This window comes from Hippopotamus amphibius, chromosome 13 (genome assembly GCF_030028045.1).
Source record: "Hippopotamus amphibius kiboko isolate mHipAmp2 chromosome 13, mHipAmp2.hap2, whole genome shotgun sequence".
Taxonomy (NCBI): Eukaryota; Metazoa; Chordata; class Mammalia; order Artiodactyla; family Hippopotamidae; genus Hippopotamus; species Hippopotamus amphibius.
This window is the reverse complement of record NC_080198.1, coordinates 37,759,086-37,778,467: the sequence shown is the minus strand read 5'-3', so window position 1 is coordinate 37,778,467 and position 19,382 is coordinate 37,759,086. Positions and strand designations below refer to the sequence as shown.

The 19,382-nt window shown below is 58.0% G+C and overlaps 3 protein-coding genes across 6 annotated transcripts in view; 1 reads left to right on the top strand and 2 right to left on the bottom strand.

Annotated features, from left to right (window-relative positions):
- Positions 1-16,836, top strand: part of RNF123 (ring finger protein 123) — a 28,452-nt gene extending 11,616 nt beyond the window's left edge. The window contains exons 22-39 of one of the 3 annotated variants that reach the window (XM_057704813.1): positions 930-1,036; positions 1,439-1,637; positions 1,996-2,141; positions 2,435-2,518; positions 3,304-3,411; positions 8,193-8,370; positions 9,300-9,374; positions 9,526-9,613; positions 9,697-9,784; positions 9,872-9,956; positions 11,255-11,394; positions 11,502-11,690; positions 11,780-11,855; positions 12,099-12,183; positions 15,829-15,971; positions 16,120-16,214; positions 16,340-16,425; positions 16,506-16,836. In XM_057704813.1, the coding sequence (XP_057560796.1) occupies positions 930-1,036; positions 1,439-1,637; positions 1,996-2,141; positions 2,435-2,518; positions 3,304-3,411; positions 8,193-8,370; positions 9,300-9,374; positions 9,526-9,613; positions 9,697-9,784; positions 9,872-9,956; positions 11,255-11,394; positions 11,502-11,690; positions 11,780-11,855; positions 12,099-12,183; positions 15,829-15,971; positions 16,120-16,214; positions 16,340-16,425; positions 16,506-16,626 (2,093 nt within the window). In that variant the 3' untranslated portion in view covers positions 16,627-16,836. The remainder of the gene's footprint in view (positions 1-929; positions 1,037-1,438; positions 1,638-1,995; positions 2,142-2,434; positions 2,519-3,303; positions 3,412-8,192; positions 8,371-9,299; positions 9,375-9,525; positions 9,614-9,696; positions 9,785-9,871; positions 9,957-11,254; positions 11,395-11,501; positions 11,691-11,779; positions 11,856-12,098; positions 12,184-15,828; positions 15,972-16,119; positions 16,215-16,339; positions 16,426-16,505) is intronic. The other 2 variants (XR_009048693.1, XM_057704814.1) reach the window with 2 other exon arrangements.
- On the bottom strand, positions 12,554-15,830 carry AMIGO3 (adhesion molecule with Ig like domain 3). The gene has a single exon (XM_057704820.1). It carries the CDS (start codon positions 15,044-15,046, stop codon positions 13,514-13,516), a length of 1,533 nt encoding a protein of 510 aa, XP_057560803.1. The 5' UTR covers positions 15,047-15,830; the 3' UTR covers positions 12,554-13,513.
- Positions 16,837-16,851: 15 nt separating the features above from the next.
- Positions 16,852-19,273, bottom strand: GMPPB (GDP-mannose pyrophosphorylase B). 2 transcript variants are annotated; one of them, XM_057704833.1, is made up of 9 exons: positions 18,897-19,273; positions 18,691-18,771; positions 18,551-18,599; positions 18,271-18,413; positions 17,902-18,060; positions 17,737-17,815; positions 17,535-17,662; positions 17,269-17,451; positions 16,852-17,190 (listed from the first exon to the last, which is right to left on the bottom strand). In XM_057704833.1, exons 1-9 carry the CDS (start codon positions 19,023-19,025, stop codon positions 17,059-17,061), a joined length of 1,083 nt encoding a protein of 360 aa, XP_057560816.1. In that variant the 5' UTR covers positions 19,026-19,273; the 3' UTR covers positions 16,852-17,058. The 2 variants fall into 2 exon arrangements, with proteins under 2 accessions (XP_057560816.1, XP_057560815.1); XM_057704832.1 differs by having other exon boundaries at positions 16,852-17,451; positions 18,897-19,251.
- Between the last annotated feature and the right edge of the window lie 109 nt (positions 19,274-19,382).

The following is a 19,382-nucleotide window of genomic DNA, read 5'->3' as shown; positions in this document are numbered from 1 at the left end:
GTGCACAAGTGTCTCCAGCTGCGGGGCCGAGAGCAGGGTGAGCAGTGGCGGGGATGCCAGCAGGGGCCCAGCCTGGCCTGGAGACAGGAAGCAGCTGATGTGCTGGAGGTGAAAATGAGGGGCGGGGAGCGACAGGAAATGAGGCCGGGGAGTCTGAAGGGCAGACTCTGAGGGCCTTGTGGCTGTACGCTCCTTCCAGGGACAGGGGTAGCTTTGGAAAGTCCTGAAGCAAGGGAGTCAGGTCGGGGGGTCTGCGCTGTAAGACGCTCTCTCTGGGTGCTACAGTATGGAGGGTGGAGTGCAAGGGCCGAGAAAGGAGACAAGCCAGTTGTCCAGGCAACAGAGGAGGTGGGGAGAGGGCAAGGGGGACCCCAGGCTTCTTGCCAGAGGCTGTAGGGATGAGGCACCATTAGGAAGAGGAGCTGCGGGAGAGGACAGTTTGAGGTGTCTAGCGATGCAGCCAGGAGGAAGGCCTGGGCTGGAGGCAGAGATGGTGTGTCCGGCTGTCAGCGTAAAGCTGGGGACAAGCCTGTGGTGAGGCCCAGACCCCCTGGGGAGTGTGCAGAGTGAGGCAAGGAGAGGCCTGGGCAGCTCTGGGTCTCCTTTTGTTTGTGGGCAGGACAAGGAAGAAAGCAGCGGAGCAGTCAGAGAAGTAGGGGGCCCTGTAGAGAGTGAGGTCATGGAGACGGAGTGATGGGGGTGTGGTGGGGAGAGCTTCCTGCCTCACTCAGCAGGACTCGCCCAGGACTTGCCCAGGACTTGCCGACACAGGGCCTTGAAATGCAAAGTGGAAGCTGGATTGGAGCCGGGGTTGGGGGAGGCGCAGGCACAGTGGTAGATGGGGCCCTGAGGGGCCCCCTGCCCAGCCAGCTGGTGCCCTCTTGCTGTCCCCTCCACTGGCCTGAGAGCCCTTCTGTCACTCCTCCTAGATGACCTTGCCTCTAAGGCCAACATCCTGATCGACCCCCTGGAGCTCCAGGCGGCCACCATGGATGACCTGGACGAGGACGAGGAGCCGGCCCCGGCTGCGGCCCAGGTGCTGCGGTAGGGCAGGCAGGGGGCTTCGTGTTGGGCTGTCCCTCTAGCGTAAGCTCAGGGATGTCACACGGGGCCATCTCCCCCTCCCTGCAGGCAAGGAGCTTGTCCCTAGGCAGGGTCCCTTGCTGTAGGTGGAGGCATGAACTGACGGGTGTGGTGGGGAGAGCCTCCTGCTGTCGAGTCCCTACCAGACACGGGGCCTCAGGATGCAGCGTGAAGGCTGGGTCGGAGCCGGGGGAGGCGCAGGCACAGTGGTGAACGGGGCCCTGCGGGGCCCCCTGCCCAGCCAGCCGGTGCCCTCTCGCTGTCCCATTCGCCAGCCTCGCGAATCACGGGAGCCCCAAGTGGGCCTGGGTCCTGGGATTGCTGAGTGGCATCTGGCCTCCTCTCTCCACCACAGCGCCCCATGCAGGCCCTGGCCATGGGGGGCGCGCTGCCCCTGCCTCGGCCTGGCTGGCTCAGTTCTCCAACCCTGGGCCGAGCCAACCGCTTCCTCAGCACAGCAGCTGTGAGCCTGATGACCCCACGGCGGCCTCTGAGCACCTCGGAGAAAGTGAAGGTCCGCACGCTGAGCGCAGAGCAGAGGACCCGTGAGGACAGTAGGTGCCAGGCAGGGCCAGGCATGGCACGCTGAAGGATCCTTCTATCCTGTACAGCTCTCCCCTGGGCAAAACCAAAAACTCCCCGTTCCCTCCTGGTCCTGTGGCCTGGCAGTATCTCAAGGGTGTGGGAAGTGCACTCTGAGGGCAGGAAATCGATGCTATAGAAATAGATCCCGAAGTGCAGGATCTTCCCTGTCCCCGCCCCCACGTTCTCCTTGCAGGTCCCTCCTTGGGCCTGGGCAGAGGGAGAGGGCTTCCTTCTCCTGCTCTGAGGCCCATCCTGGCTCCACAGACTTAGCAGAGAACTGGAATGGCCCCGACCCTGACCCTGACCCTGTCCTTCCCTGTTCTCTAGTTGAGGGTAGCCACTGGAATGAGGGCCTGCTGGTGGGGCGGCCGCCCGAGGAGCCGGAGCAGCCCCTCACCGAGAACTCCTTGCTGGAAGTCCTGGACGGGGCCATCATGATGTATAATCTCAGCGTTCACCAGCAGCTGGGCAAGGTCTCACACCACTGGTCCACGCACGTCTCGTGGTTCTGTTTGGGTACACGTGTGTGCCCCCGTGCCCATGTGTCTGCAGGGGTGCCTGGGCGGGACTGTGCGCGTGAGCACATGCCACAGAAACACTAGTTTCTGCCAGTGCCGTTTGGGCCAGAACTGGTTGACTTTTGTGGGAGAGGGCTGTCCTGGGCCTAGGTTAAGGGTTTGGCGGGGCGGGGGCCCGGGCTGGGTGTGGAGAAACCTGTGCGAGGTGCCCAGGGGTCACCCTGGGTGTGTGGTGTCCGGTGCTCCAGATGGTGGGAGTGTCCGATGATGTCAGTGAGTACGCGATGGCGCTGAGGGACACCGAGGACAAGCTCCGCCGGTGCCCCAAGTGGGTAAGGTGGACGGGCGGGTGGGCCTTGGGGGCGGGGTGTTGAGGAGGGCAGCTTGCTCGCTGGGGGTCCCCAGGGCAGCCCGTGAGGGAAGTCCGTCCTGCCCCTGCCTCTGGGGTTGCCCAGCAGTCCTCCTCGTCCCCACCCCCACCCTGGCCAGACCACTTCCATGAGAGTGGGGCTGGCACCAGGGCCAGGCACGGCCTGAGCCCCATCAGCTAGCTGTGGCCTGTGCCAAGGTGCCCCCGCCCCGGCCGCTAAGTGCTGACGCACACCCACTCTCCTCATCAATTATGGATTCTACCCTGAGTGCTTCCTCGGCCGCTTGCAGAGTCAGCAGGAAGCGGGGCCTGCCTCCCTCCATCCCTCCCTCCCTCCCCTGGAGCCCCTCTGCCGGAGCTCTCCGGCCTGGGGAGCACAGCCAAGAATGCCCAGTCAGGGCTTCCCTGGCAGCCCCTGGCCCCCACCTGTCCACAGAGCCCTGGGCTTGTCCGGGGCTAACGCAGCTGCCAGAGTTCTAGCATGGAGTCCCTGGGGTGTCCCAGCCAGGGGCTCATCTCACCCACCCCCAGCTGCGTCTCACTTGCACGTTCTGAGGGGCACCCGTGGCCCTGTCTTGCTCAGGCTCACCAGCAGGTCAGAGGCTGAGGAGGGTTCAGAAGAGTGGAGCTGGGTCTGCCCAACCCTTTGCCTGCCCCGGGCACCAGTGGGGCCCCTGCTAGGCTGCATGGGTCTGGGCACACGGCCACGTTCTGATTGTCCTCTCCTCCCTTCTCCTTGGGTGGCAGAGGAAGGACATCCTTGCGGAGTTGACGAAGAGCCAGAAGGTTTTCTCAGAAAAGCTGGATCACCTAAGTCGCCGTCTTGCCTGGGTCCACGCCACTGTCTACTCCCAGGTGAGCGGGTGTGGCCTCGGCCAGCAGCCGCTGCCCTCCCCAAGGCCCCGGGCTAGGCACAGATTGGGAAGGGTCGTGCCGTCCCCTTAATGCTCCCTGCCCTCCCAGGCCTCTGGCACACACGTGCCTCCTCCCAGCTCCTCATCCTCCCTCCTCCCACCCAGTGCCACATCCCCTGAACTTATCGTGCCCTATGAACTTTAGTAGACGCTGTTTGTAGACCCCACTTCCCCACGCAGCTCATAATCCTCCCTTTGAGGAACAGTCTACTTGCCTCCCCTTGTCTGCTGCCCCTCCTCCTCTCCCAGCGAGAGCATCAGGGGCTCTGTGGCCTCTCCCAAACCTCACCCTGCATCTGCATTTGCTTCTCCCTGACTCACCTCCCACTCGAAGCCACTGGCTTATTCCCTTCTCACTCATTCACTCACTCTGGCTTTAACATGCCCAGAGCCTGGAGGATGCCAGGTGCCATCCTAACACTGGGGACACTCAGTAGTGAACCAGAAGGCTGAGTCTCTACCCTCCCAGGGTGGACGGAGAGACAGTGGACTCTGCTGTGACCATGTTTTGGCACCACCACCACCCCCCACCAGGACCTGGACCCGCCACACTTGTTTTATCTCCCCGCCTGTCCTGGCATCTCCCCCACACAAGTGAGTGCCTCGGGATGCTCCCCAGAGGCCCATGTAGGGCGTCTCTTCGCCTTCTTGGGCGTGCCCCTCCCCCACAACTGGGTGACAAGGCCCTTCGTATCCCTGTCTCTACCCTGCTGTCTCCACTTGCTCTTTCTTCTGGTGGCTCCTCCCCAGCCCACACTACCTCCGCCTTTTACCCCTCTGTTCTCTCTTGCCACAGACCACCTTGCTCCAGCCCCACAAAGATGGCCACTGTCATTGCACCACCAGGATCTCATGCATGTCCACCCCCCTAGGCAGTCTTGCCGCCCCCTCCCACAGTATCTTCTTAGGAATCTCACTCTCCCATCTTTGTACCTTCTTTTTAAACTGTGATAAAATATACATAACATAAAATTAGACATCTTAATCATTTTTAAAAAGTGGGATAAAATAACATAAAATATCATCTTAATCATTTTAAATGTGCAGTTCAGCAGTGTGAAATATATTTACATTGTTGTGCAACCAGTCTCCAGAACTCTTTCATCTCCCCAGACTGAAACTTATCTCCATTAACTCCCCATTGCCCCCTCACCTCAGTCCCTGACAACCATTGTTCTACTTTCTGTCTCCATTAATTTGACTACTCTAGGGCCCTCATATAAATGTAATTTTTGTCACTGGTTATTTCACCTAGCATAATGTTCTCATGGTTCATCTGTGTGGTAGCATGTGTCAGGATTTCTTTCCTTTTTAAGGCTGAATAGTATTCCGTTGTGTATATACCACATTTTATTTATCCATTAATCCATCCATGGACATTTGAGTTGCTTCCATCTTTTGGCTGTTATGAATAATGCAGCTATGAACATGTGTGTGTAAATACCTTTTCAAGGTCCGGTTTTTTTTAATTCTTTTGGGTATATACCCAGAAGCAAAATTGATGGATCATATGATAATTCTGTTCTTAATTTTTTTTGAGGAACTGCCATATTGTTTTTCATAGTGGCTGCACCGTTCCCACTTAGCAGGCACAGGGTTCTAATTTCTGCCTATCCTCTCCAACACTTGTTACTCAGAAATTTTTTTTTATTAATAGTAATCCTAATATGTGTAAAGTGGTATCTCATTGAGGTTTTGATTTGCATTTCCCTAGTGATTAGTGATGCTGAGCATCTTTTCATGTGCTTCTGCGCCATTTGTATATCCTTCTTTGGAGAAATGTCTACTCAATCTTTTTGCCCATTTTTTAATCAGATTGTTTTTCTGTTTTTGATTTGTACGAGTTCTTTATATATTCTGGGTATTAACCTCTTAGCAGATTAGGATTTACAAATATCTTCTCCCATTCTGTGGGTTGCCTTTTTGCTCTGTTGATTGTGTCCTTTGATGCATATTTTTTTAATCTTGATGAAGTCCAATTTATTTTTTTCTTTTCTTGCCTGTGCTTTTGTTGTGATATCCAATAAATCATTATCAAATCCAAGGTCATGAAGCTTTTCCCCTATGTTTTCTTCTAAGAGTTTTATAGTTTTTAGCTCTTCAGTTTAGGTCTGTGACCCTTTTTTTTTTATTTTGTTTTTTAATTTATTATTTGTCTGCATTGGGTCTTTGTTGCTGCAAGGGGGCTTTCTGTAGTTGTGGCGAGTGGGGGCTACTCTTCGTTGTGGTGCGAGGACTTCTCATTGCAGTGGCTTCTCTTCTTGCAGAGCACGGGCTTTAGGCACACAGGTTCAGTAGTTCCAGCACACAGGCACAGTAGTTGTAGCTTGCAGCCTCTAGAGCACAGGTTCAGTAGTTGTGGCGCACAGCCTTAGTTGCTCCCATGGGATCTTCCCAGACCAGGGCTTGAACCCATGTCTCCTGCATTGGCAGGTGGATTCTTAATCACTGCACCACCTGGAAAGTCCCTGCAATGAGTTTGGAAATCAGAAAGTGTGAGATCTGCAGCTTTGTTCTATTTCAAGATTGTTTTGGCTATTTAGGGTCCCTTGAAATTCTATAGGAATTGTAGGATAGTTTTTCTATTTCTGCAAAAAAAAAGAGCCATTGGGTTGTTGATAGGAATTGCATTAAAACTATAGATTGCTTTGGGTAGTATTCACATCTAACGATATTAAATCTTCCAGTCCATGAACACGGGATGTCTTTCCATTTGTTTTTACCTTTTAAAATTTCATTGAGCAACATTTTGTAGTTTTCAGTGTTCGTGTTTCATCTCCTTGGTTAAATTTACATCTGTTTAATTATTCTTTATTCTAATGTAAATGGAATTATTTTCTCTACTTCCTTTTTGGAGTGTTCCTTACTTGTGTATAGAAACACAGTTGATTTTTGTTGTTGATTTTGTATCTTGCAAATTTCCTGAATTTGTTCATTAATTCTAACAGTTTTTTGGTGGAATCTTTAGGGTTTTATACATATAAGATCATGTCATCTGCAAACAGAGATTATTTTACTCCTTTCTTTTTGTAATATTTATTTATTTGGCTGTGCCAGGTCTTAGTTGCAACATGCACGATCTTTAGTCGCGGCATGTGAACTCTTAGTTGCAGCATGCATGTGGATCTAGTTTCCTGACCAGGAATCAAACCCTGGCCCCCTGCATTGGGAGTGCAGAGTCTTAACCACCAGGGAAGTCCCATACTCCCTCCCTTCTAATATAGATGGGTTTTACTTCTTTTTCTGGCCTAATTCTGGCCAGAACTCCCAGTACAATGTTGAATAGAAGTGGCAAAAGCAGACACCTTGTCTTGTTCTTGATTTTAGAGGAAAGCCTATCATTCTTTCACCACTGAGTGTGATGTTAGCTGTGAACTTTTCATAACACAGTCTTTATTATGTTGAACTGCCTTTTTCCTTCTGCCTCTTCAGTGCTTACACTCTTGCCTCCTGCTCATTCAGCTTCTCTCAGTAGTGAAGGAGAAAGCCCGTGATGCCTTCCCCAGGCTGTACAGCTGCTTATACTACCACTTTTTTCTTCCTTCTCTGTGTCTTGGCTTCTTCTCATCTTCCCTTCACTCTTGGCCCAGCTCAGGCTCCTCCACTTTTCTGAAATAGGCTTGCAAGATCTCTATCGAGCTCCCCCCTCCTCCCTGTGTGGACACATCTCCTCTCCCATTACAGTGGCCCCCTTGGCCACATTGGTGCCATCAGCATCCTTTCCTCAGACTCGGTCTTCTCTGGCCTTTGGAGATGCTGGCTCCCCACAGGCCTCCTGGCTCACTGCCTGTATGTACTCCCAGGCCCACCCTCTGACTTCTTGCTTACATCTTCCCGGGCTCTCAGGTTTGAGAGCACATCAGAGAGCTGGTGGAAAGTGCAGATGCTCTGGCCCCACTCCAAGAGATGTGGGGGCTGTGGGTCTGGGCTGGGGCCTAGGGCCTCATTCTGGTTGGTGACCCCTACTGGGCCCTTTTGTGGGACAGACTATCTGAAAACCATACTGTGGGGAACAGTGCCCTTAGCAGGTTTTGTCTGCTTTCCATGGTCTCTGTCCCACCAGCAGTCTGCCTCTAGCCTTCACACCACCTTCTCTTCTGAGTTCCAGACCAAATTTCTAACCTGCCTCCTCAACACCACTTCGTTGGAGTATCTCTGGGCACGTCACACTCCACATGTCCTAGGCCGTATCCCCTCCGCCATTCACCAGGCCTGCTTCTCCTCCAGACTTCCAGCTGCCATGGAGGCTCCATCGCCTGCAGAAATGTGGGCCCCATTCTTGTTGCGACCATTCCCTTGCCTCCACAGCCCATTGGAGCATCCGCATGCCTGGCCATCTCGTCCTTTGCTGTCTAGGGCCTGGCCTAGGCTGCAGGACTGGGTTTTCCCCACTTGTCCCTGCAGCCCCTTCTGCTCTGGGCAGTGTTCCAACACAGGCTTCAGGTCACACGGCACCCTCTCCCTTAAAACCTTCCAAACCTTAAAAAAATTGCAAACCAGGGTTCTGGTCGGGGTTGTGGTGCCGCCCTCTCCAGGCTGGTGGCCCGTCTTGCCTGCCCGGCATACTGCTTGATCGCTCCTACCTGAGCCACCACTCCCACTTCCTGGAATCCAGTTCTCATGTCATGTTCCTGGGAGGCCTTTCCTAATCCCCAGACCGGACCACACCCGCTGTGACCCATCCCGTGAACAGCCCAGCAGCACCCTGTGTGCCTCCCACAGGAGAAGATGCAGGACATCTACTGGCTGCTGCGCGTCTGCCTGCGAACCATTGAGCATGGCGACCGCACAGGTCCTCTCTTTGCCTTCATGCCCGAGTTCTACCTGAGTGTGGCCATCAACAGCTACAGTGCTCTCAAGAATTACTTTGGCCCCGTGCACAGCATGGAGGAGCTCCAAGGTGATGGGGCCATTCAGTCTGGGAGGGGACAGAAAAGGGGGCCTTTGGAGTGAGCCCTAGGAGCCCTGTTCTGGGCCCTCATGGCCCAGCAGCATGCATCCGATGTGGGGCGGGGGCGAGGCTCTGCCCAGCATCAAACAAGCATTTGCAAAAGTCCCACATGGAAAGAAAAAGAAAAAAAAAAAATCCCACATGGCAGAGAGCCCTGTCCTAGTTCCAGCAGCCACAGAACCAACAGCTCCCTGGTGTTAGGAGGGAAACAAATGAAATGGAGTACAGGGTGTGGAGATCACCCCACTCTACCCGCCCTTCCCCGGCTTTCACTTCCTTCTTGGTGCTGCTGTGACCTCTTACCCTGCCACCGTGGCACTGGCCATGAGGTGTGGCATCCCAAGCAGGGACAGGGTGGCTTGTCTTCGCAGATCACAGAAAGGAGTGGGGGGGGGGGGCCCCTGCTGGTGGCCACATAGGAGTCTGGGCTTCTTGCAGACCACTGATTCCAGGCTGGGCTTGGCAGTTTATGTCTGGATTAGGCTGTGGGCTTTTAGGCTCCTGGCTTGTCCCCTGCCCTGCCCTGCCCTACGCCTTGGTGTAGGCTTTGTCCTCCGAGGTGGAGCGGTGGGTGCCCGAGGGACTTTGACCACCAAGCCCTCCAGTGTGTGTGCTGAAATGGGTTTGAGCCCAGGCAGGACTCTTGTCAGGACCTATCCTCCTGCTGGCACCCACCCAACCCCCACCATGAGTCTGTGCCTTAGCCTCTCACCAGCTGTTAGTGAATACCCTGCCTGAAGTCTCCAGATATCAGCTTGGGCCCAGACTGGCCCTTGGAGCTAGCTCCGGAGCCCACTACCCAAGCCCACCCACCAAGGGATGTTCCTGCCTCTAGGCCCACACTCCCGATAAGCTCGTCCTACTACCCCACCCTGCAGGCTATGAAGAGACTCTGACCCGTCTGGCCGCCATCCTTGCCAAACACTTCGCCGACACACGCATCGTGGGCACTGGTGAGGTGCCCGATGGAGGGCTCGGGGGGGATGGGGGTGGGATGGCACCTCTGGCTGGCTGTTCTCGGCGCACAGTGCCGGCCAGGTGGGTATGAGGCATGGGCACTGGGCTCATGCCAGGCCCCTGCTGAGGCGTGGCCTGTCCCAGCAGACATCCGTGACTCGCTGATGCAGGCGCTGGCCAGCTACGTGTGCTACCCAAACTCCCTGCGGGCTGTGGAGCGGATCCCTGAGGAGCAGTGAGTGGGGAGCCGGGGTGGGGCACACTCTACCCTATACAACACTAGCCTCAGCCCGTGCCCACCACCCGTTGCTCTCACAGGCGCATCGCCATGGTGAGGAGCCTCCTGGCTCCCTATGAGCAGCGGCCTTGGGCCCAGACCAACTGGATCCTGGTGCGGCTCTGGAGGGTAAGCCTGGCCGGAGGGGAGGTGGCTGTGGCTGGGTGGGGGAGGGGTTGCCCTGCCCTACTGACCTCCTGCCGACTCAACCCCCAGGGCTGTGGATTCGGGTACCGCTATACACGGCTGCCACACCTGCTGAAAACCAAACCTGAGGATGCCAATTTGCCCAGCCTCCAGAGTGAGTACCCAGGTTTGACAGGTGGGAGCCCTTGCCTGCGGCTCTTAGGTCCTTGCACACTTTCCCACTTCTTCCAGCCTCAGTCCCGGATTTGCATTGGGCCCCAAACTCTGTGTATGCCCTGGATTTTCCCTTTCCCTGCTTCCTCCCAGTCTAAGTGCTGGTCCTCTTGAGTCTTGCCCTCCAGTCCCACATGTGCCCTTTGGTCCTGAACGATCTGTGTCACAGTGAAAAGGGGCAGCATCTTCCCAGGCTGCTGGCAGCATATGCAAAGTAGGGACCCTATCCCTTACCCCCTGAACCAGCTCCCTGACCTCCAGCCTTGTCCCAACACCATGTCCTTCTGCCCCTCTGCTTCCACTAGCTGGTACCAGACCTTGGATACCTCAGTCAAGACAGGGGCTCAGACTAGGGGTTGGCCAGGGCCCCAGAGGGTGTCCATGGGGCTTCCTGGAGGAAGTGGCTTTTGTTTGGGAGCAAAGTCTACATTCTGTGTCCTGGGCCTCGGGTCCAGCAAAGCCCTGTGAGCCCGAGGACCTTCACTGGGCCCAGCCCAGTGTCTTGGGCTGTCTTGCTTGCAGAGTCCGCCTGCCACACACTGTACTCGCCCTACAGTGGCTCTCTTTAGCCCACACGGTATGTTTCTGCCCTTGTGAGCAGTGTTTGGGCCTAAAGGGGTCCCCAGAAGCCAAGTGCCTTGTGCAGAGTCACACAGCAAGTCCTTGCCAGTTGCCTTGGTTCTGTCTCCAGGCTGGACCTGAGTTGCAAGTGGAGAGCAGCAGTGGGGCCAGATACGTGTCCTGCTGCCGCAGGAACTATTGATTTGCACAGGGGAGGTATGCCCAGCCCGGTGTGGCTGAGGGCTCTGGTTACCACTGCCTGTCAGCCCAGACTTGGCGCCCACGGCCTCAGCCATATGCCAAGGCTAGGCCAAGGGCAGCAGAGGACAGCAGAGCATGATGGCAGGGCTCAGAGCAGGCTCTTGGGGAAAATGGCCTTGAAACGAGTGAAGAGGGGTCTAGGTTGCCCTGTCTAGGTCTAGTCCTGCCTGGGGATCAGGCTGGGGCTTGGGAGCGGTTCTAGAACTGGGGGTTGGGAAAACTGCAGCCTGTGGTTGGCTCAGTGGAGGGAGGGGACAGGTTTAGCCCTAACCTCCAGGCAGCACTGCACCCTGTCCCCCTGCCTTCAAGACCTGAGTGTTCCCAGGGAGCCGTCTTTCAGCCCTTACACCAGTGGCCTGTGAGTGAGACAGACAGGTGGGGACTGCTGACTGGAGTCCCCTCCTCACGCCCCCACAGAGCCCTGCCCCTCCACCCTGCTGCAGCAGCACATGGCAGACCTGTTGCGGGAGGGGCCTGACGTGGCACCCAGCTTCCTCAACAGCGTCCTCAACCAGCTCAACTGGGCCTTCTCTGAGTTCATCGGCATGATCCAGGAGGTGGGTCGCAGGGGGACCTTGTGGGCCGGAGGATTGCAGGGGATGAGGCACGATCTGCAGTGTGGCCAGACCACTGACTGCTGCCCACCCACCCATTGGTGGCGCAGATCCAGCAGGCTGCTGAACGCCTGGAGAGGAACTTTGTGGACAGCCGGCAGCTCAAGGTATGCGCCACCTGCTTCGACCTCTCGGTCAGCTTGCTGCGTGTCTTGGAGATGACCATCACGCTGGTGCCCGAGATATTCCTCGACTGGGCCCAGCCTACCTCTGAGATGCTGCTGCGGCGTCTCGCACAGGTGTGTCTGTCTGGGCAGGGAGGGTTGGGACCCTGGGGACACCCCGATGGTGAGCCCACCCATCCACCAACGGGCTCCTGCCCTCACAGCTGCTGAACCAGGTGCTGAACCGGGTGACAGCTGAGAGGAACCTCTTTGACCGCGTGGTCACCCTGCGGCTGCCTGGTGAGGACCTAGAACCCCTTACCCAACACACCACAGGCCTTGGTTTCTCTGCCAGGAGCAGTGCTGCCTGATTCTACATTCTGCCCAGGGACAGCCTGGCTTGGCACCCCCAGCCCCGCTCAGCCTTCTGCAGGGAAGAGGGTGGGAAGTGGGGGTGATGATGATGATATCAGCCGGGCAGGGATGGAGCCCCTGCAGCAGGAGCGCTTGGGCAGCTCATCCCCTTCCTTCCCTTTCTCTTAGGCCTGGAGACCGTGGACCACTACCCTATTCTGGTGGCAGTGACAGGCATCCTGGTGCGACTCCTGGTGCACGGCTCAGCCTCAGGGTGAGTGTTTGGGACTGGGGTCCCCTGTGGGGGCTGGGCTCGTCTGATGGGGTCGGGGCTGGGCAGGGCCTTTCCAAAGATCATCTCTCATATGGATCTCAGCATCAGGTCTGGAGACGGAAGGAAGGCAGTGAGGTGTGAACTGACGGATAACTAGGTGGCAGCGGCAGCAGCAGCTCAAAGTAGGAGAATCCAGGCCCTCAACAGAGCAGGGTGCCCAGGCCCACAGAGCCGCTGGCTGTGTTTGTGCCTCAGGCAGAGGCAGGGGAACCAAGATGGTATGCTAGGGGCGGGGTGCTATCCTGCCATGTCCAGGACAGCACTACTGGGGTGAAGAGCTGAGCACACACAGTTACCTGTGTCTGTGAAGGCTTCAGCAACGAGCACGTACTCCCTTTATTAAGACATTCCATGATAGCTGGATCCAGGACACTTGTGGGCCCCCCAGCTCAGCCCCCACTCAGGAGGGGTTCCCAGTACCCCCTTCCCTGCCTCCCTGCAGTGGGAGTGGTGAGATGCATATGAAGCCGGGCACTGCTTCAGCCATCAGGCCGAGACCAGTGCCAGCCCATAAGAAGATTTTACCCTCGAGGAACAGCAAGTTCCAGCTCGGCCCTCCCATCTTAGCCACACTCAGCAGGCTTTTTCCTGGTGAAAAGCTGGGGGCACAGGCCATGGTGCCCCTTACTGTTGTCTTGCAAGCCCATGGGAGAGGCTCTGCCCTCAGAGTGGCCTGCGAGGCCCCTGGGGGTCTCTGATGAGCCTTGCCTGCTCACCAGGCTGCATGGACTCGTGAAGCTTGAAGTAGGTTGAATGTTGGTGTGTGGGGAGTCGCATTTCACCAGAGGGAGGGCTTGTAATTCCTCTTTCCACCCTGGGGGGCTGGGGGCTGGGGCCTGGGTCTTCTTTTGAAGTCCTCCTCCTCTTCCCCTCTGGGCCGCTCCCTTCGCGTGCCCTTGGGAAGTGGAAGGTGGTCATGCTTGAGTTCTTCACCACCACTCTCCCTAATAGCTGGCTCAGCCCCTGAGAGTGAAGCTGGGGCTCTAATGCAAGGGCTCTTCCACATGCGCCTCAGTTCCAATCCTCACGTGGCCCTGCTAGGTCCTGGGGCGTTTTGGTCCTGTACTGCTGGGGAGAAGCAGGAGACAGGCTGGGGACCTCAACCCCTCCACCAGTGAGTGGGGTCGCTGTGGTTTATGTCGAGGCCCACGCAGGAGGCTGGAGGACCAAGCCCAGTGCTTCCCACCAGCATCTGGCAATTCTCTGGGCAGCAGCAGGGAGCAGGGCAAGCAGCAGGCAGGCAGTGGTCTCGGTGGAGGCCCTGGACAGCCTAGGTCATCACCAGACCCTCAGAGCCTGTGGAGCTAGTAGACTCGGAGCCAGCCTTGAGCCGCAGGCCCATGGGATTGTAGAGATCAAAATCCTCAGCTACTGCTAGCTGCACACGACCATTGAGGCCCCTCCTGCCAGGCTCTAGAAAGACCACGTGCTTGTGGATACTGGCCTTGCGGCTGGGCGCGTCGGGCGGCGTGGTGCTGAGCACTGAGGACTGTGCGCTCAGCTCCTGGAGTGCGCTGGGTGTTCGGGGCCGGCAGCGGCAGCGGCAGCGGCAGATGCGGTGGTAGCAGCGGCGGCAGCCAGGGCAGGGCGGTGCGAACAGGTAGAGCAGCACCAGCACCAGGCCCACAGCGCAGCCCAGCAGCGTGGTGAAGCCCGTGTTGAAAGTGTCAGGCTCAGGGTGTGGAAAGTGCACACTCACGTTGTACTCGTGTGTCTGGTTGTGATGCAGGCGCGGCCCTGTGGCCAGGCACACAAAGACACCCTCATGCCATGGCTGCACGTTGCCGATGGCCAGGCTGCCGTCAGCCAGCACTGCGATGCTGCCATTGTGAGATCCTGGTGCCACGAGCAGCTCATGCTGGGGTGAGACCCAGGCAACGCGCACGGCTGGGGCACTGGTGTTGCAGTGTAGCCTCAGGGACCGCCCCACCTGCACATGCAGCTGCTCTTCAGGCCGCTCTAGGCTCCGAGCCAGGGCAGCCGAGCAGTTCTCAAAGACGCGGCTGTGCTCAAAGAAGCGCACGCGGGAGGTGGGTACCTTGAAAGCCTGGCATGTGTACTCGCGAGCAAAGTCGCTCACGGCGCTGAGCCCCCGCTGGTGCCAGCGCTGCAGCAGGTGGTAGAGACGGCAGTCACAGGGTAATGGGTTGTTGTGCAAGTAAAGGCCATTCTTGAGAAAGGCTGGCAGTGCAGCCAGGTCAGGTACAGGGATGCGTCCTAGGCGGTTGGAGGAAAGATCCAGAGTACGTAGGTGGGTCGCACCCAGACCGTGCAGGTGGTTGAAAGAGAAGGACGCGAGTTCGTTGCAGCCCAGGTAGAGCCGACTGAGCCTGTCCAGGCCGTGGAAGGCCTGCTCGTCCAAGTGCGCCAGATGGTTATTGAACAGAAGCAGCATCTCGAGCGCCCCCAGCCCGTCGAGGTCGTGGCGGCTAAGTGTCCGCAGGGCATTCGATGATAAATCTAGCAGCCGCAGGCCGCTGGCATTGGCGAAAACTCCCCTACCTAGCGCCTCCAGCTCGTTGTGATTTAAATGCAGGGCGCGGAGCCGGGAGAGGGGCGCCAGCCAGCCGGGGCGCAGGCGCTGGAGCGCATTGTGGCTCAGGTCGAGGTCTGCAGCTGCAGCCGGTAATACGACCGGCACATCCTGCAGCCCCAGGCCGGCGCAGCTCAGCAGGTCGGCAGCACAGACGCATTTGTAGGGACAGTTATGAGGCACCGGGGGCAGGAAGCCCTCGGAGTTCAGGGTGCCTAAGCCCACGCGCAGCATGCACAGCAGTGTGCCCTGCAGCACCAGCCGGGCCATGGCGGTGGCTACCAGCGGTGAGACAGGGCAGCTCAGTGCGGGGCGCAGCTCCGAGACTCACCCGCTTCTCCTCTGGCTAGTAGTGCGGGGATATAAATGACTGATGGCCAGTGAGGCAGGATGCAGGCTCCGCCCTGCAAGGCCGACCGCTGCAGCTGCCCGGTTCCAGGTTTTACGTTTTGAGCTGGAGCCACGCTCCGTGCAGCACACCGGTCTCAGGCTCCCCCAGCTCTCTCCCAAGTGCCTTCCTGAGCGCTCAGCTTCTAAATACTCTCCGGGAAGCGATTCCTCAGGGGGCGGGGCCTCGAGCCCGCATTGGCTCCTGTTGGAGGGGCGGGGCAGCCGCGTCCCCCAGCGATCACAGGCCCCAGCGTGGCCGCCAGGGGGTGCGCAAATCTGGCCCCAGCGCCCCATCCTGCGCTCGGCCGGAGGCTTTCCAGAGGGTCCATCCCCCGGAAGGAAGAGAAGGGGAAGCCTGGGGAGCACGCCTTTAAGCTGCTTGTATTGTTTTCTTGGAAGGCTTCAGGTATATAAGAGAGCAGGTGGACTTCCACTATCTTCTTGTGGTGCCCCTGAGCCCCCTTAAACTGGTACCTGGCAGGTACCCCTTACTGGAATCTAGGACTTTACTGGGAGGGTTGGCGAGAAGCAGGGAGATGGAGTGGAATGAACTAGGCAGTAATACAAGTGGGCTGGGTTTTCCACCTCCACCTCTCCCTCCAACAGATACTGATTTGGGACAGGCCCAGCCTTGTGACTACCCGTTCCCTCTCCCCACCTAGGCAAGAGCGAGCCACATCAGTGCTCCTAGCTGATCCCTGCTTCCAGCTCCGCTCCATATGCTATCTGCTGGGGCAGCCAGAGCCCCCTACCCCTGGCACTGCCCTGCCTGCCCCTGACCGGAAGCACTTCTCCCTACAGAGCTGTGAGTAGGCCGGGGGTGGGTCAGGGAAGAGAGGGATCTGGGGCTGGGCCAGGTCAGTAGTCTTAAGAGCAAATTCCCAGGCAGGGAATACTCAAGAGGCGCTGGGTTCTAGGGCCACATCTGGCCTGACACCACCTACCACCCCCAGACACAGATTATATCAGTGTTGAGGAGCTGGCCCAGGTGGAACAGATGTTGGCACACCTGACCTCAGCGTCTGCCCAGGCAGCAGCTGCCTCCCTGGTGAGTGGGGCCACAGCACATGGGTCCACACCACCCCAGTACACATCAGCACAACTGTGTGCGTAGTGTACGTCCTCTTGTCTGGGCATCCAACTTCAGCCCACCCTGCACTCTGCTCCCTGCAGCCCACCAGTGAGGAAGACCTCTGCCCCATCTGCTATGCTCACCCCATTTCTGCTGTGTTCCAGCCCTGTGGCCACAAGTCCTGCAAGTAAGTGGGCCCCACAGGCACAGGGGGCTGGGCAGGGAGCAGCAGGGATACACAGGCCACTTTTATGCTCTCCCTTGTAGAGCCTGCATCAACCAGCACCTGATGAACAACAAGGATTGCTTCTTCTGCAAAGCCACCATTGTGTCTGTGGAGGACTGGGACAAGGCAGCCAATGCAAGTGCCACTTCCTCGGCTGCCTAGCCCACACAGCAGGAACCTCCACCCTTTGAACTTAAACCCAGGCTGGGCCCTATTCATGAGCCCCTTGCCCTGTCCACCCCCCACCCCACCATGTCTGACCCTCCTTGCCTGTGTGTAACCTCATTGGCAGGGGCCCAGCCATGCCCTATTTGTGCCTGAGCTTGACTTTCAGTCAGGGCCACAGTGAGCATTAAATTATTATTCCATACAGTCCTGCCCTGGCCCTTCTTGAGGGAATGGGCTTTGTGGGGTTTGCCCAGCAAGGATCTTGCCGGATCATGTCCACGGGAGAAGGCAGGTATCCAAACAGCTTCAGCCTTGTCCTGTCCTCCCCAGTCAAATGGCAACGAGTCCAGGGCCTTCTGATGTGTTGAGCCAGTGCTCCCCTTGCCAGTGGGGAAACGGGGGCTCAGCCAGCCCTGCAGCATGCCCTCACATGATGATGCGGGGCTCCGGCACCGACTCACCAATAGACTTGTGGGGCAGAACGCTGGCCCCGTTGAGGTAAAGCTCGTCGTTAACTATGACGTCCTCGCCCAGCACTGTCACATTCTCCATGCGCACCTTGGGGGGACGGGGCAGGCTTGTCAGCGAGGCAGAGGGACTCCCCACCCTCCCATCTGGCCCAGCCCAGAGGCTTACCCACTGTCCCACACGGCAGCGCCAGCCTACAATGCAGGACTCAAGCCAGGAGTGGGACCGGATGTGGGCGTCTCGCAGCACCGTGCACCGCCGGATGCACACACCATCCTCCACCACCACACCAGGACCCAGACTCACGTTGGGACCAATGCTGCAGTTCTCACCAATACGCGCACTTGGGTCCTGAGGACAGTGGGGAAAACACAAGTGGGTCATTTGTCCTCCAAGCTTGAGGGGACTGATGATGGGCTGGGCAAGGGCCTCACCACCAGCACGTTGCCCACAATGCCAGGGCCTGAGCACAGCTGCTCAGGCTGCTTCTGTCGCAGCGACTGTAGGAAGAGGCACATGCCAGTGAGGAAGTCCTTGGGCTGCCCAATGTCCATCCAGAAGCCTGTAGGGAGAGAGTGCATCAGGGGGCTCAGCCGAGCCACAGACCACCCCCACCCTGTGGCCTCCCTGCCTCACCCTGCAACTCCATGGCATAGAGCTGCCCCTCCTTGGCCATGACAGGGAAGATCTCCTTCTCAATGGATGTGGGCTGCAGCTGTGGGAGTGGGCAGCTCATGAGCAGGGTCATGGCACTGGTGGCCTGCCCTACCCCAGCCCACCCAGCAGCTGGCTTCTACACACCTGGATGCGCTGTAGCACTGCAGGGCTCAGGATGTACATGCCTGCGTTGATCTTGTTGGACACAAACACCTGCGGCTTCTCCACGAACCGGTGAATGCGGCCTGTGTCTGCCTCACACACCACCACGCCATACTTAGAGGGTTCCTCCACTTTGGTCACCTGAGTGCAGGGGTACTTCAGACCTACTCCAGTGCTCCTGAGCCTTGATATACATGCTGTCCTAAACTTCAGGGGCTTTGCCCCAGATGCTTAAAGGCACAAACTGCACGGCTCTGCACCCACAACGCTAGGGGGCAGTTCAAGGCTGGAAGGTGGGAGAGGCTGGACACGGGGACACGAGTATCAGAGAAGAAAGATGTGCTCCCTTACCAGGATGGAGCCCTCCTGGCCATGGTGTCGGTGGAAGTGCACCATAGCTTGGAAGGGGAAATCGCAGATCACGTCACTATTGAGGACGAAAAAAGGGTCTGCAGTCTCAGAGAGCAAGTCACGGGCCAGTGCCAGGGGCCCAGCTAGGGTAGAGGAACAGGTCACCATCATCTTGGGGTCTGAGCCCCTGGATCCAGGCTCAGCAGTCCCCCACCTAGTCTGAGTCTTGTCCCTTTCCTGGCCCTAAACCCTCCCCAAGGAACTTTCTGTCTCTACTGACCTGTCCCCAAAGGTTCCTCTTCATGGGACATGGAGATTCGGATTCCTAGCTGGAAGGGAGAAGCACCCCCGTCAGGTTCCTCTCACCAGGGTGAAAAGTTGAGCGGGGCCCAAGGGAAAGAGCCAAACTCCGTGTCTCACCCTTTGCTCCTGCGCCTTCATTTCCTTCTCCAACAGCTGAGACATATAGCTCACAGCCAGAATCACGTGGTCCACGCCGGCCTGTGGGACAGAACAGCGCCGGCCGTCAGGCGGGCTCAGCCGAAGGCACGGACGTCCCCGACCCCCAACCGCTGGCCGTCCCTCATCCTACCACGTCCTACCAAGACCCCGGCCCCGGGCCTTACCGCGGCCAGCGCCTCCACTTGATGCAGCAAGATGGGCTTATTGCAGAAGTCCACCAGCGGCTTCGGGATGCTTAGCGTCAGCGGCCGCAGGCGTGTCCCATAGCCGCCCACCAAAATCAGTGCCTTCATTGCGCCTGCGGGCGGCTGGAGAGTGAGTCGCTCCGAGGTGTCCGCGGCCCGTCTGGCAGACCCCTGCCGCACGCTCCCGCCGCCGTGCCGGGCCCCGCGCCCTTCACCTCCCAGACTAACCAACTCTGGCTCTGCCCTGTCCGCCCAGTCCGCGCTAACGCTGGGTCCGGGGCCGCAGTAAACCAGCAAGCGAAGCCTGACGGAGACTCACTGGCTCCTAACTCTGGCTGGCGGCGGGCGGGAAGTGACGTAAGCTCGGGCGGGCCAATCAGCTACCGTATACGTGGCACGCCGCCGGCGGCCGACCGCCGCCGCGCGGCGCTCCCGCAGACGCAGCCAATGAGAGCCCAGCGCACC